Consider the following 16,539-nt stretch of genomic DNA (forward strand, 5'->3'; position numbering starts at 1 on the left):
CCAGAGGAGGGGGCGGGCTGACGTACCGGAAGCGGAGACGGAAGGCTTTGGACAACGTACAGGAAGCAGAATCGAAGGGTCCGGTGTTCTTGGCCGGTTCCGGAGGAAGCGTTTGGCGGACGTTGCGGAAGCGGTGTCGGGAGCTGCTGCAGGTACCGGGCGGTGCCGGCGAAGTTCGCTTGGCCGTGGCGGACGGGCACGGGCCGGGCGGAGGACACCAGGCACTAGGCTTCCGGGCTGCCCGCGTTCCCCAGAGCCTGTGACCGCCCGGGCCGCGGGGCTTGCTGGGCGGGGAGAGGAGGGCGAGCCCGGCTCCCAGCGGGGCGCGGCGCCGCGCCGCGCCAGTGGCTCGGTTGCGCTTGGAGGTGTCAGCCCGTGAGTTGGCAGAGTCCGCCCCAGGCATCAGAGCAGCCTGAGCGCTCGTGGCTCGCCCCCCCGCCCCGCCCCCCAGTTAGGGTTCTTCCCAGACACTGTAGGTACCACTGTCCTCTGGGAAGCAACATATCTTCCACCCCCCCCCCACACACACTTTTGGTATGGGCCACAGGATTTGTGGCATCACTGCAGATCCCTGCTAAGTAACCATGCCACGTCACCCTTACTTTTGCACTGCGGGTGTTGCTGCCTTGAGGGCTGGGCACCTGGCCAGTAACCACTGCTGTGCAGCCTGTTCAGCTCTGAAGGCAAGGAAAAGGGTGATCTTGCCTCCCCCTTTCGGGTCTGGACCGATTGTGTGAGAAATGCTGCGTTAGGAGGCGGAAGTGTCCATGACCCTACCACCTGGAATTGTGGCAGTCAGGAAGAGATTTCCACTATTTTCCCCACAAAGTGTTTGTTTCATGTAGAATAATCTTTTTCGTTCCGGGGGAACACCCTGCAACTGGGCCTTTCCTCGGGTTTATGTGGCAGACATACCTGGCCCCTGACACACTGTGAATCTCGATGTTCTTTCTTCCTGGTGCAGGAGGCTGTGATGGAGGGTGTGTCAGGTCGCTATGACTTCTACATTGGACTAGGTCTGGCTCTGTCCTCAAGTATTTTCATCGGGGGAAGTTTTATCCTAAAGAAGAAAGGGCTTCTCAGGTTGGCCAGCAGGGGCTCGATTAGAGCAGGTACTTTCTATCTTTTTTGTTACAGTTGGATTTATGAAGTTGTGTTTTTCCCAAAGGCAAAAGAATAAGAGAGTTTTTAGGGGTTTTCTGCACTCTTGGAATGATTGAACTTCAGAAACTTTTAATTGCTTTTCAGCTGAATGGTGTGAAAACACTTTTGGTTTTAATGCTTTCATTTTAGGATCAGGCAAAACGAACACATTATTTTCTTGAATGTGGAGCTGTTAATACAATTGAAATACCAAAGTGTGGTCTTGTAACCAGGTGTGATCTAATATTGCACAGCCTTGTGAGCAGAGAGCTCGAGAAATGCACCATTCAAAATTTGTAACGGTTTGGGGCAAATGACAAGAATTTAAATAAACAAGGAAGATAAATAGAAATACCCAATCTGGGCAGCAGAAACTGGATGCTTTATAAACTATTTTAGCTCCAAGTCAGACCCAGATCAGTAACCCTGAGTCATTACTATCTGACAGCTGCTTAATGGTTTATCTTATTCTGATTCTTAAGAGGCAAGTATTTACTTCATAAAACCATATACTGCAGCTGCTAACCTTGATGGTATCTTCACCAGAAATGTAATGAAGATCATTGGAGATGTGACCCTGACATGGTTGGGCACATGGGTGAGGCAGAGCAGATGAAGCATGTGCTGTACTTATTTCTTGAGGATAAATCAGACTTCTGGCCCCAGGAATGGCTAGCTAGCACCCTTCACTTGCATCAAACTCTTTCTGTAAAAGTGTTATCTGGAAACTTGCTTCCTTTACAGAGAAGGATGAGAGCTGGAGGATTATCCCAGCCTACAGAGGAAAATGTATTCCTTTCTTTGTGGAGAAACGAGATCCTGAGTTATTTGTGTAGCTTATGGCATTGAAACTTACCCTGGATTTGTTGTTCCTCCCATTTTCTTTCATAGGACAAGGAGGTCATGCATATCTGAGGGAGTGGCTTTGGTGGGCCGGATTATTGTCCAGTAAGTACTTGCTGTGAACCTGAGGGATGCTCTGATCATGGTTGTCAAGGTTTTTGATTGTTTGCATTTATCTTGGTAGTGTTCTCTTTAGGGATGTGAAAGGTTAACTGGAGAGCATCACCCTTGATGGATGATGCTTACTGGCTCTGATTAACTGGTGTGGGGGCTGGAGCAGCTCCTTGCCCATGATGGGCAGGGGCTGCTCCAGCCCCATGGGGCCTGCTTTGGCTGCATGGAGCAGCTCGTCTACAGCAGGTCTGGGTACACTGGCTGCCCGGAGTAGCCCCGGTCTATGGTGGGCTGAGGCATGTTGGCCTCCCCGAGCAGCTCCTTTCCTCAGCAAGCTTGGGCATGTTGCAGCCAGGAGCTGCTGTGGCTGAGCTGGAGCAACTCCTGCCTGCTGCGGGTTAACTGGTTAAACATCACATTTAACCAGTTAACCAATTAAATGAGATTTTAGATTCCTAGTTCTCTTATTCCTTTGGACATAATCAGGGCTCAGCGCCCTTGTTTTCTCATTAAGCAGTTTGAAAGTGGGCTTTCCTGTCAGACATCACCATGGTGTGTCCTCACATCTTAGACGTTCCTTTATTTCTCCCTTAAGAGTTGAAAACTGAGGGAACGAGTGGGCCATTTTGGAAGTTCTCCTGTCATCTTGCAAAGCATTCTGGGGAACCATGCGAATTGCCAGACGTGCTGCATAGTTGGCTTCTTAGCTTCTAGTGTTTTTGGTAGTCAAGAGAACTTCCTGGCAATTCACAGACTTGATGCTAAGTAAAAGCAGGAGCATGTGACACTGGACACCACTACAAGGCAAAATTCTCTCTCTCTATATGTGTATGTTGAACAATAAGAACATTGGTATTTTTTCTCTCATGCTGGTTAGCTGTATATGCTAAGTACATGTAAATGCGCTTTCTTCTCTGCCATCTGTTATTTTGCAGATAACAAATTATGGCCTCAAACAGCAACTGGTGATGACGCCTCTGTACAGTGACTAACTGCACAGCAGGGCTCTGGCCAGAACTGTTGGGCCCCTGAGCAAGGTGTGTGTGTGTGGGGAGCAGTACCAGGCCCTGGAAGGTGCAAGGCCTTGGACAAAAGGGGTAGAGCTGGGGGCTAGCCTCCCCCAGCCAGTCCTTCAGCACTGCCTGGCCTGCAGTGCTTGGGGCTCTGACCAATGCTGTGGCTGCAGCAGCAGTCGACTGCATGGGCCCTAAAATTGCTGGGTGCCGGGGCAGCTGCCCCTTCATACACCCGTCGGTGGCTCTGCTGCAGGGTAGTTGTGAGCTCCCCTGAATTACGCTACATTTGTTCCCACGGGAAGTTACTCTAACTGGGTCTCTTTTGCAGTGGGAGTTGGAGAAGCAGCAAATTTTGCTGCGTATGCCTTTGCCCCAGCAACACTAGTAACTCCATTGGGTGCGTTAAGTGTCCTAGTCAGGTAAGCAACACAAGAACAAACCATACTTGGGTCTTTACTACCAGAAGTCCGCGTCTAGCCTCATGTTGTCTTTTCCCGCAACGAGTGCACCCTCTTGGCTTTCATTTAAGCTTTGCTTTCCATCCTACAGTGCAGTTCTGTCTTCCTACTTCCTGAACGAGCACCTGAATGTCCATGGAAAGATTGGCTGCATCTTGAGCATTCTGGGCTCCACAGTGATGGTGATCCATGCCCCCCAGGGGGAAGAGGTGTCCAGCCTGGAGTCAATGGCGGAGAAGCTGAAAGATCCAGGTACCCCACCTAAGAGGACTCAGTTAATTTCCCTCTCCCCACCCCTTTTTTTAATGGCAGTGGAATGTAGAACAACTTGTCTAGCCTGAGAGGGATTGAGCAACCATTTAACTCTGCACAGGAGTGACTGAAATGTGTGTTGAGCTGTGACTGCTTATTATTCTGCTTGGTGATGGAAGAGATTAGATTGGGCATGTTTCTGGAGATTGCAAAAATGTAACGCTACTCAAATGGGTACGGGCTAGTTATTGTCACATCTGACACGAGGTCTGACACACGTTAGCTACATTTGCATTGTATTTTAAGAAAGCGAATGGATGTTTTGTGAGATAGATGTTAAGTGGCACTTTTAAGGCCCGAGGAATCTAGGTTGAAGCAGGGATTAGAACTCGGGTGCTTTTGGGTCCTAGTACTCTGCTTAGACCACTCTCTGTGATCCTTATGGTTAGAAAGCAGCCCCTTTACAGCCAAAGTGCTAGGCAAGTATAAAGGAAGGATAACCATAAAACAAGTAGCAGAGTCAACAGCAATGATAAGTTAACTCAAATATCATGCTAGTCTAGCAAAGAGAGTGGTCAGCGTAGTGGGAGAAGAAAGGCCAGAGAAGAATTAAGGTGAAGGTTAACAAGAGAAGCAGAGGGGTGGAGTGCTGAAGAAAAAATACCCCGCTCCCCTCCACCTCCAAACATGATTGAAAAGAAGAAAAGACTGGAATCGAGGGAATGCTAAAGGCAATAGTGTGCTAGGACAGTGTGTGGGATGATGCAGAGATGAAGCCTACAAGGAGAAGGGAGAGGAGCAAAGGGTTCCAGTCTATCCCCCAAAATCCTACAGGCTCATGCTGCGTTGACACCCATGCCCCAGAACTCCATACCTGCAGCACCCCACTCCTGTCCCAGGAGAGTCCTAATCACAACCTGCACAGCTCTGCTAGCACCCCTCTGAAGGGACACGCAGCAGTTTGATGTTTGTCCTTGGGTCTCCATGTAGCTCTGCCAATGTGTTGTAATCCCAAATTATAGCATCCTGTACTATACCAATGGCATATTTTTGTCCCTCGCTCCCCTTGTCAAACCAGCCCGGCCCCTCTACCACTATCCTGACCTCTAGTTTCCCTCTCTAGTCCAGGCTTTAGTATTTTCAGAACAAAAGCTGGTAATCATACCAAATTATCTTGTAGTCTTGTGACTCAGACCTGGAGCCACTTTTTATTTTGAACCCAAGTCACTAAGACAAAAGGAAAGTGCCCTGACCCCGGGGCATGTCATCCTAGCCTGTATCTTCATTCACACTTGTGTTATACACACCAGTATAAGTGAGAAATGTACAGGAGCGTTACCCACTCTGATGCAAATCTGAATGAATATTCCTTCTTATCTAAGGGTTCATAGCCTTTGCAGCGTGTGTGCTGGTGAGCTCCATGCTCCTGATCTTTGTGGCTGGGCCCCGTTATGGGCGGAGCAACGTTCTGGTGTACGTTTTGATCTGCTCTGCTATTGGCTCGCTCTCCGTGTCCTGTGTCAAAGGCTTGGGCATCTCACTGAAAGAGCTGTTTGCTGGGAAGCCGGTCCTGAAAGAACCGTTGGGCTGGATACTCCTCATTTGCCTGGTGATCTGCGTCAGCATTCAGATTAACTACCTGAACAAGGCCTTGGACATCTTCAATACATCTGTGGTCACACCAATCTACTATGTCCTTTTTACCACAGCTGTCATGACTTGTTCCGCCATCCTCTTCAAGGAGTGGCAACACATGGTTCTGCACAACATAATTGGCACTGTAAGTGGCTTTCTGACCATAGTCTCTGGCATTTTTCTTCTGCATGCATTCAGAGACATCCCCTTTGCTCCAGACTTGCTGCCCCTCTTCCTGCAACAGGGGAGGACAGACCTCTCATGGAGGAGTGCAGGAAAAGATCAGTCATGCCTACATCAGCCTCTTCTGGGCCCCGAGGATGTCCTCGAGGGTTCCCAGAGTGTGGAGGAGGAGGAATGACTCTTGTGCCTGTTGCTTGAGAAAGCCTTTGAACTTCTACTCAGGAGTTTTCTAGGCTCATTGTTGAGCTTCACTTAGCGGGTTTGCTAGATCAGACTCCACTAGCTACAGCTGCATATTTGGGAATAAGTAAGCGTCTGCTGCCTGTTTGTGTGAGTGTTCTGTGCTTCCACTGCTGGGGACCTGAACAGAAAGGAGAAAGACCTGATTGCGGTTTCCAGCTGTGAAGAACAAAACCTGGAAAAGATCCCCACCAACACGGTAACCACTGGACTTGTTCCCTGTGCAGCGACTATCAGGCCACAGGCTTATGTGGGAAGACCCAGCAGTAACACCAGACATCCTTATTGAACGGAAGGACCGCTGCGGTTGGGTGGTCTTAAAACAGAGCTTTTCTTAATAGTTAAAGATTACTGTTTACAAAACATTCCAGCCATGTGCTGAGAACATTGTATATCATCACTGTTCCTACAGGAACAAGAAGTAACATGTTAACGGGCGTAGCATGTTATTTCAAACGCTCCTTTGTTCTCTGGAAGCTGCCAGTTCAGCTCACTCAGGTTATTTGTAGACCCAAAGCTAAAGGCAGGACTAGATTCCCAAAACTGACTTCTTTAATGTTGGGGCTGCTAATAAATTGTGCCTTGGGGGGTTGGATTCCACTGTGGCATGTGACCTCCTCCTTCCGATGCTTCCCTTGTTGTGGGAGAGGAATTAAAAACTTGGTTTGACTGAGCTTGCTCAGGTACCAAGAGCGCCCCCCAAAGCAGTCCAGCTGGTGGCTGCTGAAGTATCAAAGCACGAGAGCTGCTTGTGAGGCTAACTCAAGGGGCGAGAGCCTGAAAACTAATGGGGGAGCGTGTTCAAGAATCTCTCATGATTGCTTTTTGTAAGAACGGTGGGAACTTGGCTACTGGTTTTAGCGCCTGAAAAGTGAGTACAGGCTCTTCACTCCTCCTTGTTTTTACCCTAAGTCCCATTTGTCTAAGGGTACAGCTGCTCTGCACAGGAAAAGCAGGAGGGGCCCAGTCTCAGAGCAACAGAAATATTCCTGCTTGGGCTGGAGCCTCGGCTCTGAAACCTGGCAGGTCTTGGAGCCCAGCAGGGAATGTCTATGATGCTGTTTTTACCCCACGGCCCAAGTCAATTGAGCACGTTCTGTGACTCACTGCCTTGGGTTTGTCTCTGCAGTACAAACATACCATATGGCACAGATGGGCAATAAGCAGCCTACAAACTGAACACGGTACGTGCCTGGGGGCCTGCCCGGGGTAACTCTTCTGCACCACGTCTGGCTTGTTTATTGCCCTCCCCTGCTGTATAGTGTGAATCTACATCCACCAAGCAGAGGGCTGGTTCCTGGTGGTTAGCCCTACCTTCATAGGATTGTCTGAAGGGAGTAAGAGGGTTGATTTTCTCATTGGCCCAGTCAGTCAACTGGAGGTTGTGGAAGACAACAGTGGATATTAGTCTACAACTATGGACCAAAGTATGGCTGAACACCAGCTTAGAAAAATGACTCTAGACCGATGCTACAGCAGGCACTGGACAGCTAGGGGATGTCACCTCTCAGTGACTAATTTGGTCAGCACTGTCCCCTGATGAGGAATACTGAACTATTGGGTTATGAGCTTTCCCTGCAGAACTCAAGGGAGCAGTCATAACCATGCTCAGCAAACAGGCAGGAAGATGTCAATTTAGTTGGGGTTCCCAGGGACTAGAATAGCACAAATGTGTACGGGGAGAGGAACCTTTTTTCTCTCAAGGAAAACAAGATTTGGTTCGGAAGCCTCAACTACAATCGGTCTGGATACGAGAGGCTTCTATTTAAGAACACCACCATTTCACTTTGTGGATGAAGGGGACTTAATCACTTTTCCCATACAATAGATTCGTATTGGAGGATTTCTTTACATTTTTGAACTGGCCAGTCATGGAAATCATTGAACAGACCACTCTGAATAGTGCATTTACAGTTCCCAATATGACACCCAGGCTTTCTGGGCTGAACAGAGCAATTGTGTTTAACTGTAAGAACTAGCCTTGATAGTCTCTGCCTGCCCCAAGGTAATTTTATGAACAGAATGGGGGACACAGGGAATGTGCAGACAGCCACACTCCATGGCAAAGACGAAGAAAAGGACTAGCAGCCTCAGCTCTGCCTAAATACAAGATCATTTTAAAAATTGAGCAAATTAACATTTATTCCAATGATCAGGAAAAAGCAGTGGATGGAGCAAATTAATTTTAAATGTCACGCTTACTGATGCAACTGTTACTTGGGCACATGACTGGCTTTGTCTTAAGTGACACTTAAAATCCCTTCTCACAGCTACATCCTTGGTATGTTCTTCTCAAAGGACAATAGGACTATACTGGTGCAGTCCTGCAATCCAAGCTGTCATCCTCCCCAAGCCTCACAGGCATCTGGAGGCCACAGAGCAACAGAGGCTGCAGTCTAGCTCTAAGACAGTGCTTGCCTCATCCTTCTCTTAGGGGAGAGTTAAAGTCATCCCCCTTCCCTAAGCTCCATTTAGCATTTCATTCCCCACTGTTTGCAGTGCTCAAATATTGCCTCCTCCTGTGCTCTCTCAGCTAAACATTTTGGAGTTAGTGTTCTCCACTGAATAAGTTCTGTCCATGCGGTCCTAGTGCAAGCTTGTGTGTGAAAGGCAGTCAGTGGGATTGAGAACAGTACACGGCCAAGTAGAGAAGTAAATGTGCATCTGTTACAGGCTCTCTTGTCTAGTTGCGAGTTTCACAAGATTGGCATTTTAAAGGACAAAACATGCTGATCTTAGCTCATTCAGGTGCCAGGACACTCTAGAATCTGATGCAGAGGAAGGGGCCAGCTTGTCTTCTATAGCTGTCCCATCAGCCTCTTTCCTTTTCCTCTGTCTCTCTCCCCCATTCGATGTGCCATTCTCATTATTAAGGGAACAGAGAAGTCCATGCCCTGTTCAGTCAGACAGGCTCTCTGAGAAGGGTGACTTGGATTTCTGAGTCTGCTCCAACCGGTTCAGAATAAATTGACTGGTATCTATGAAGCGCTCAACACAGTTCACAAAACAGGTCTCTGCCCGACTGTCCAGCTTGGGCCCAGGTTTGTCCATGCATTTCTCCTGCTCAAAGATAGGAAAAGAACCAGTCAAAAGAGGAGATAGGAAAGAGTCACCCATCTTGTAAGTTAACCCTTCCCCAAAGAACGGCTTCTCACTTGGAACAGCAGATTTATCATAGGGGCTGTGTCTACACTAGCACTACCCTTCCGAAAAGGGGGATGATAATGAGGCACTGCAATGAATATGCAACACCTCATTAGCATGACGACAGCTGCAGCACATTGAAAGGGCAGCTTTTGATTGCGTGTGGCTTGTCTACACAGGGTCCTTTTCAAAAGGACCCCACATGTGTCAAAATCCCCTTATTCCTTTAGCCAAATAGTAATAAGGGGATTTTGATATGTGTGGGGTCCTTTCAAAAGGGACCCCGCATAGATGAGCCATGCACAATCGAAAGAGGCACTTCTGAAGTGCTGTGGCTGTCATTATGCTAATGAGCCATATTTATGGAAGTGCCTCATTAGCATCCCTCTTTTGAAAGGGAGGGTGCTAGTGTAGACACAGCCAGGGACTAGCTGCGGCAAGGGGGAGGTTCCTGGCTCTCCCACCCTGTTTTGTCATATGCCTATGGGACCACTTTACAGCCAAGCCTAAAAATCTGGTGCTTACTCACCTGAGAACTAAGTCAACTAACAGGGTGAAAAGTACCTGCACTGGCATGCTTCTCTATGGTCCCCTTTCAGCCTGGTCTACGCTATGGAGTTAGGTTGATGTAAGCTGCCTTAGGCTGGCCTGACTAAAATCTATACTAAACTACAACTTTGTAATTCCACCTACACAAGAGAGGTAGCACTTAAGTCACCGCCAAGCCAATGCAGCCACTTTAAGGCCCTGTCTATGCTACTGGGCGCTGCTGCTCTAAGCTATACAGCTTCACCTAAGGTCTGCTTATGGCAGTAAGCTGACGCTCTCCTATTGACTCTGCTTACTCTTCTTTTGGTGCAGTACCAGAGTCAATGGGAGAGAGCGCTCAGCAGTTGATTTATCACATCTGTACTAGACTCAGATCAACACTTGGTGGATTGGTTGCTGCCTGTGGATCTAGTAAGTAATGAAGATAAGGCCTTGTCACTCCTATGGGCTGTTGCTGCCTCTCCAACACACACACACACACACACCCCCAATTAAATCAGTGCAAGGGAAGAAAATAGGCATCAGACCCACGGTTGATGATGAAGCACTCCTGGTGAGGACATGCACCTCTGAAAGAAGGAGCATAGTGTGGATGTGGAAAACCAATTGAGGATGGCTGTGCATCCACATTAGGTTGACTTAATTCTGTAGCTGAGATCTGCCTTAGGTTTACACAGACACATATGCACACAAACCCCAGCTTGCTCATGCCGCTGTCTTGTCCAGCAAGGGTTCCAGCTCTTCCTCTACACCTTCCTTTACAGACAGCTGCACCTCTGCTCTCCCTGAGTTTCCTAGAAAGAGTGGCCCCTTCAGCCATTTTGTCTCTGGCTTCCCTTCCTGGCAAGGGTGAGCAGCTAAGGAAACACTGTTCATCTGCCCAGCATACCTGCCCACTCGCCCAGGCTCCACTGGTCTGACGGACCACCCCAAGTGTCCAACACAAAGCCGCTCCATTGACACGTCCAGGGGACTTCTCCAGCCAGCCTGGGAACAGGGATCCCAAGGCGGAGCCGCCGCAGCCTCCGGAGGGCTCCCTGGCTCTATGCTCGGGGACTGTTACAGATCTGTTGCCAGGTTCTCCCAGCCACTGCTCCCCAAGGGGAACCCCTCCCTGGGGCTCACACCTGCAGCCCCCTTGGGCGGGGGCAGCATTTCAGCGTCTCCCTCTCCCACGCCACCCGCCGCCGCTTGGGAGCCACGTTACCGGGGCCGCGCCGCCAGCCCCGGTCTGTCCCGACCCGCCCGCCATCGGGGGCTGCACGGGGCCCAGCCGCTGGCTGCGCGAGGGGTAGGGGAGCGACGCCCCCTCCGGCCCGGCCCCGTACCCAGCACAGCTCGGTCATCTGGTGCACCAGCTGCTGGAAGCGCTGCTTCTGCGTCTCCACCTCGATGAAGTGCTGCAGCTGCGGGTCGCTGCCGGCCAGCCCCGCGGGGGACGCGGGCTCCATGGTGGACCCCGGGCACGCGCCCCGCGCCGGCCGCCAGCAAGCGCGGCGACCTTCACGTGCCTGCGGCCAACCCCTGGCCCGGAGGGGAATGAGCGCCGCAGCGCGCATGCTCGGGGAGGGGAAATTGCCCGCAATGCGCACGCGCCAAGCCGTGCTCTGCGGTGCGCATGCTCGAAGCGGCGCGCTTGGTTGGGCAACGCGCGTCTTCACTGCGATCTCCGAGCTTCCAGGCCCTGCTTTCGTGACGTAGCCAGCGGCGAACCAATCCCTGCGCGGCGGAGGGCTCATGGAGCGCGCGTTCATTCAAAAAGGCGAAGGTCGGCGCCGAGAGCGAGGTCGAGGGGCGGGTTTAGGCGGTGGGGAGGAGCTGCGGCGCCCTCTGCGGGACCAGCGCGGGGCGGGGTTGACTTCCACCAGCTGGGCCTTGGGAGACCCTCTCAGTCTTCCTGCACGTGGGGGCGATGGGCCGGGGAGGCACCCCAGCCAGCCTGCAGCTGGGGGGCTGGGCCCACGGACACACCCTAGCCAGCCTGCAGCTGGGGGGCTGGGCCCACGGACACACCCCAGCCAGCCTGCACCTGGGGGGCTGGGCCCACGGACACACCCCAGCCAGCCTGCAGCTGGGGGGCTGGGCCCACGGACACACCCCAGCCAGCCTGCACCTGGGCGGCTGGGCCCACGGACACACCCCAGCCAGCCTGCACCTGGGCGGCTGGGCCCATGGAGAAACTCCATCTTGCCTTCACCTGGGGGGCTGGGCCCAGGGTGAGACACCCCTGTCCTCCTGCAGCTGGGTCTGGGGAGACACCCCATCCAGCCTGCACCTCGGGGGCTGGGCCCACGGACACATCCCAGCCAGCCTGCACCTTGGGGGGCTGGACCTAGGGAGACATCCCAGCCAGCCTGCACTTGGGAGGGTTGGGCCCAGGGAAGACACCCCCAGACAGCCTGTAGCTGTGGGGGCTGGGCTGTGGGAGACACCACTAGCCAGCCTGCATCTCTTTGGCTGGACAGGGGGCTGGGCTCAAGGGAGATGCCCCCATCCCTCCTGTACCTGGGCAGCTAGGCCCATGGAGACACCCCAGCCAGCCTGCACCTGGGGGGCTGGGCCCACGGACACACCCCAGCCAGCCTGCACCTGGGCGGCTGGGCCCATGGAGAAACTCCATCTTGCCTTCACCTGGGGGGCTGGGCCCAGGGTGAGACACCCCTGTCCTCCTGCAGCTGGGTCTGGGGAGACACCCCATCCAGCCTGCACCTCGGGGGCTGGGCCCACGGACACATCCCAGCCAGCCTGCACCTTGGGGGGCTGGACCTAGGGAGACATCCCAGCCAGCCTGCACTTGGGAGGGTTGGGCCCAGGGAAGACACCCCCAGACAGCCTGTAGCTGTGGGGGCTGGGCTGTGGGAGACACCACTAGCCAGCCTGCATCTCTTTGGCTGGACAGGGGGCTGGGCTCAAGGGAGATGCCCCCATCCCTCCTGTACCTGGGCAGCTAGGCCCATGGAGACACCCCAGCCAGCCTGCACCTGGGGGGCTAGGCCCAGGGGGAGACACCCCAGTCCTCCTGCACCTTGGGAAGCTGGGTCCAGGGAGACATCCCAGCCAGCCTGCACTTAGGGGGTGGGGCCCAGCGGAGACACCCCAGTCCTCCTGCACCTGAGGAGCTGGGCTCTGGGAGACACCACCAGCCAGCCTGCACCTCTTTGGCTGGACAGGGGACTGGGACCAGGGGAGACACCCCCAGCTCTCCTCCACCCGTGGAGCTGGGTAGGGGAGTGGATGGATGGAGGCTAGCCCTTGGGCAGATGTGACCCGGGCAGATGTGACCCAGTCAGCCTGCACCTGTGGGACCCAGCGGGTCTAGCTGGGCAGGTGCTGGTAAGCAGGAAGAGCCTCATGCACCATCCCACCAGGCAGAGTAGCACCAAACAGCGAGGTCAGCATAAGTCGCTGGTCACAGCCTCAGTGTGCACATGTCCACGCTCTGATTAGTCTTTGTCAATCAAACTTACAGCAACCAGCAAACCCACCTCCCTCAAGGATGTGGAGCCCTGGAGACTTCCTGCAGATGATGCTGTGCACATGCAGATATTGCAAAACCCTAATCTATCCTTCAGCAGCCTTCTCCCAAGGCCCCATTGCCCGCAACTGGTCAGAATTGCAAATGACCACTGCTTAGAGTCATGGAGATTGGAAGCCATCCTGGTATTTCTGAAATGCCTTTTCCTGATTACCCAGGGTGGCAAGCACGCCTGGTAGCACTCTTCTTGCGTGCCACTGCCGAGCTAACCACACCAGAGCTGCTCCCTAGATAGGCTCCTGCCTGGTGTACACAGGATCTGCTGGATCTCTATGACCCGATTCCTTTCTAGTCGTGTTGTTTTATTTTACAAAAATCCCTAGATTCTATGTGTGTTGCTCAGTCTCTGTTGTCTTGGAGCCCACGCAAGGACCATTAGTACCCAGATATTGCCATTTATAATCCCTTTAGTCTCTGGGCTGTAGCAAGACCTGCTGAAGTGCTACTTTCCAGGACCCTTTCTCCAGCGAGGTTCCTGATCTGTAATTACAGCAAGTAGGTTCTCTTTAGCAAACGGGGGTGTGGGATGGGAAGGGACTCCAGAACAAGTGAGGTGTTTGCAGGAGAAGACCACGTCCAATGCGTTGGTTGGATCCAGATATTTTCTGCCTTTCTGAGTAGGGCAGACTCTTAGGACTCTGCTGGTGCCTGTTAGGGCAGGTTCGTTAGTCACAGAAAAGATAAAATGGCAAAAACAAACTAATAAACAACAGCTTGGTTCAAATAGCAGTTCAGGGTTCATCATCTGTTATGTCAAGGATATTTCCCAAAAGGACTCTGAAGGTTGGCCGCTCCTCTGCTTTCTGAAAGAAAAAGAGGAACAAGGGAAAATACAGTGAAGCAGAAACCCTTGACTACATACATATAGGAGCCTCATCTGTGCTAAGGAGGGCTTTGCCGATGTAGACACGCTAGTAACCATTGTATTTAGACTAGATGTATTTTGCTGATTTAGTCATACCAGTTAAAAAAATCATATCTCAACTAATGTGGGCTATACCATGTCAGTAATTTAAGTGCACAGCAGGCCTCTTCTTCCCCAGTCACCAGGACTAGACAGCCTTTGCAGAGCAAGGTTGGGTGCATTGGATGGAATGACCAGGGAGACTTGCAGATGGGTTGTGGTAGACAAGAAGGCTATGTACGTGTTGGAATAAAGCCTACCTCATGCCAGCAGCTGTACATGATGGCATAAATTCTCTCCGAAGCCATCTGAGGCCGATAGAGACGCAGTCCTTGGATGACGTGGTCTGTTGTCTCACTGTTGTTGAACCTCTCATAGGGCATCTTCCCTAGCGTGTAAACTTCCCACATCAGAACCCCTGTCAAACAGAAATGCACATGGATGTTCAAGGGGCAGAAGGGATACAGAACTGTGCTTCAAGAAGTTTCTTAGAGGAGCTAATCCTCTCTGATTCCAACCACTCTCTCCCTGCAACTCTTTGTTCTCTCAACTCACCAAAAGCCCACACGTCAGACTTGCTGCTGAATTTGCTGTACAGAAGGACCTCAGGGGGAGACCATCGGACTGGAAATTTGGACCCCATGGAGCTTGTATATTCATCATCTAGGACATACCTGCAGTAGACACACACTTGATGTTGCGCCATTTTTTTTTCCATATTCACTCACTCTGATCTAATGAACCTCTCCTGCACCGTGTTAAGCCTGAAAGGAAATGGAGAGACAAGACGGAGGGAGGAGAGCAGCCGTGGGTGAGAGGGATGAAGCGGAAAAGTGAGTGATGGGAGAAGAGACAGGAAGAAGGCAGAGAAAAAGTTTGGTGAGAGCTCTGGGTGAAGACAGATGGATAGAGCAGAAGTGAGAGAAAAGGAAAACCAGGGTCAGAAAGGGGCGCTGAGTCAGCAGGAAATAAAGAGGAGAGATAAGAGGAAGACGTGTGAAAGGGAGAAAGAGACTGTGTTTTCAGACTGACCTGGAAAGCCCAAAATCAGAGACTTTCACAATTCCTTGGTCATTCACCAAACAGTTGCGAGCAGCCTGTAAGCAGGGAGATGGGAAGGGTCAGAGCACCGTCTTTCATTACTGCAGATGAAGTACGCAGAGCCCCTCCCGAGCGGGAATCACTGCAGCAGTCACCGTCTCCCCTAGCAGACTATGTGGCAGGCACAGAATGGCTTGCCTTGGTCTCCAGGGGCTCACAGGACGGCCTTGGTTGCCAAATCACACAGCACCCTGGCAGCTCATGTCATGGAGAAGTGTGGACTTAGATTTTGCTGGGTCATCTTACCGACACGCCAGCAGGTGAGGAGAGGACCGAGCCTAGCAGACGTCAGTGTTTTGTTTGAGACGTGGCAGAACGACCTGGCAAATATGGATGTACCACAACTGGCTCCACTCCCGCACTGCTAAAGTACTGATCAGCATTAGCCCTACTCATCACCTCCTCAAGTGCTTTAGCTCTCCCTCATCGGGATGAGAGCTGATCACCCCACCAAACAGTTCATTTTAGCTGGTGTATTAACTGTACATCCCTCTGGCCCAAATACCTCACAAATGCTGAGGCCCTGCCTTTTCAAGTTTATGGTGGCTAATAATTTTGATCTCGTTTTTACACCCATAGGTGTCTGCGGGTGTAGTTAATGTCTGTTATACTAGATCTTTAACTACCATTGGACAGATGGACGTCTCGGTGACTTAAATGCATCTGCTTTAAAAAACGGGACCCTGAGGTTTGGCCTACAATTAAAAGTTAGGAAGATAGAGTTACGGTGCTCAAGGGTGTGGAAAAAAACCCCCAAGCCCTGAGCAACAGGACTGTGCTGACCTAACTCCTCAAGTAAACACGATGTTGTTGAGTGAAGAATGCTTCTATTGACGTAGCTAACTTTGGGGAGGTGGTGTACCCACATCAAACCCCTTCTGTTGGTGTAGTTGCATCTATATTAGGGTACGAGAACAACAAGAAGTCCTGTGGCACCTCATAGACTAACAGATATTTTGGAGCATAAGTTTTCATGGGCAAAGACCCGCTTCGTCAGATGCATGAGTGGGGGGTGCATTTCGGAGGGGTATTTAACGAGTGGGGTCCCAGTAAGAGGGAGGGCCAGAGCTGACAAGGTCTATTCAGCAAGGTGGAAATGGCCCAGTGTAAACAGTACTTATCAAAAGAGGACAAACCAAGTCAGATCAAAGAGGGGGATGTGACCATGGATTAGACAGAGACTGGGAGAGGCTCGCAGCTTACAAAGGCAGTTTCTCTGCTCTGGGTGCTGATATCTCCCCATTAGACTCTGACAAAGGCTCACATCCCCCTCTCTGATCTGACTTGTTTTTTCCTCTTTTGATAAGTACTGTTGATACTGGGCCATTTCCACCTTGCTGAATAGACCTTGTCAGCTCTGGCCCCCCCTCTTACTGGGACCCCACTCTTTAAATACCCCTCTGAAACCACCCCCTCACTCAT

The 16,539-nt window shown here is 51.5% G+C and overlaps 3 protein-coding genes across 5 annotated transcripts in view; 1 reads left to right on the top strand and 2 right to left on the bottom strand.

The window, feature by feature from the left end:
- Positions 1 to 44: 44 nt before the first annotated feature.
- On the top strand, positions 45 to 6,317 carry LOC142020149 (magnesium transporter NIPA2-like). Of its 2 annotated transcripts, none has more exons than XM_075007788.1 (6): positions 45 to 152; positions 965 to 1,112; positions 2,035 to 2,091; positions 3,445 to 3,535; positions 3,666 to 3,826; positions 5,209 to 6,317. In XM_075007788.1, the coding sequence occupies exons 2-6, from the start codon at positions 974 to 976 to the stop codon at positions 5,820 to 5,822; spliced, it is 1,062 nt and encodes a 353-aa protein (XP_074863889.1). In that variant the 5' UTR covers positions 45 to 152; positions 965 to 973; the 3' UTR covers positions 5,823 to 6,317. The 2 variants fall into 2 exon arrangements, with proteins under 2 accessions (XP_074863889.1, XP_074863890.1); XM_075007789.1 differs by having other exon boundaries at positions 105 to 151; positions 865 to 1,112.
- Positions 6,318 to 6,468: 151 nt separating this feature from the next.
- TIMM8A (translocase of inner mitochondrial membrane 8A) lies at positions 6,469 to 11,125 on the bottom strand. The gene is made up of 2 exons (XM_075007790.1): positions 10,906 to 11,125; positions 6,469 to 8,944 (listed from the first exon to the last, which is right to left on the bottom strand). The coding sequence occupies exons 1-2, from the start codon at positions 11,026 to 11,028 to the stop codon at positions 8,783 to 8,785; spliced, it is 285 nt and encodes a 94-aa protein (XP_074863891.1). The 5' UTR covers positions 11,029 to 11,125; the 3' UTR covers positions 6,469 to 8,782.
- A 1,875-nt stretch (positions 11,126 to 13,000) lies between these two features.
- Positions 13,001 to 16,539, bottom strand: part of BTK (Bruton tyrosine kinase) — a 28,350-nt gene continuing 24,811 nt past the window's right edge. For both annotated transcript variants that reach the window (XM_075007425.1, XM_075007424.1), the window contains exons 16-19: positions 15,049 to 15,113; positions 14,572 to 14,690; positions 14,277 to 14,434; positions 13,001 to 13,915 (exon numbers count right to left, since the gene is read on the bottom strand). In XM_075007425.1, coding sequence (XP_074863526.1) covers positions 13,844 to 13,915; positions 14,277 to 14,434; positions 14,572 to 14,690; positions 15,049 to 15,113 — 414 coding nt within the window. In that variant the 3' untranslated portion in view covers positions 13,001 to 13,843. The remainder of the gene's footprint in view (positions 13,916 to 14,276; positions 14,435 to 14,571; positions 14,691 to 15,048; positions 15,114 to 16,539) is intronic.

The sequence above is a fragment of the Carettochelys insculpta genome, chromosome 13 (genome assembly GCF_033958435.1).
Source record: "Carettochelys insculpta isolate YL-2023 chromosome 13, ASM3395843v1, whole genome shotgun sequence".
Taxonomy (NCBI): domain Eukaryota; kingdom Metazoa; phylum Chordata; order Testudines; family Carettochelyidae; genus Carettochelys; species Carettochelys insculpta.

What these genes read in the sequence shown, in the direction of transcription:
- LOC142020149 (XM_075007788.1), top strand. Translation starts at nt 974, where the DNA reads ATGGAGGGTGTGTCAGGTCGCTATGACTTCTACATTGGACTAGGTCTG. An exon ending in CAGGGGCTCGATTAGAGCAG is followed by an intron (nt 1,113 to 2,034) that starts GTACTTTCTATC and finishes TTTCTTTCATAG; the next exon opens with GACAAGGAGGTCATGCATAT. An exon ending in GTGGGCCGGATTATTGTCCA is followed by an intron (nt 2,092 to 3,444) that starts GTAAGTACTTGC and finishes TCTCTTTTGCAG; the next exon opens with TGGGAGTTGGAGAAGCAGCA.
- TIMM8A (XM_075007790.1), bottom strand. Translation starts at nt 11,028, where the DNA reads ATGGAGCCCGCGTCCCCCGCGGGGCTGGCCGGCAGCGACCCGCAGCTG. An exon ending in AGATGACCGAGCTGTGCTGG is followed by an intron (nt 8,945 to 10,905) that starts GTACGGGGCCGG and finishes ATCTTTGAGCAG; the next exon opens with GAGAAATGCATGGACAAACC.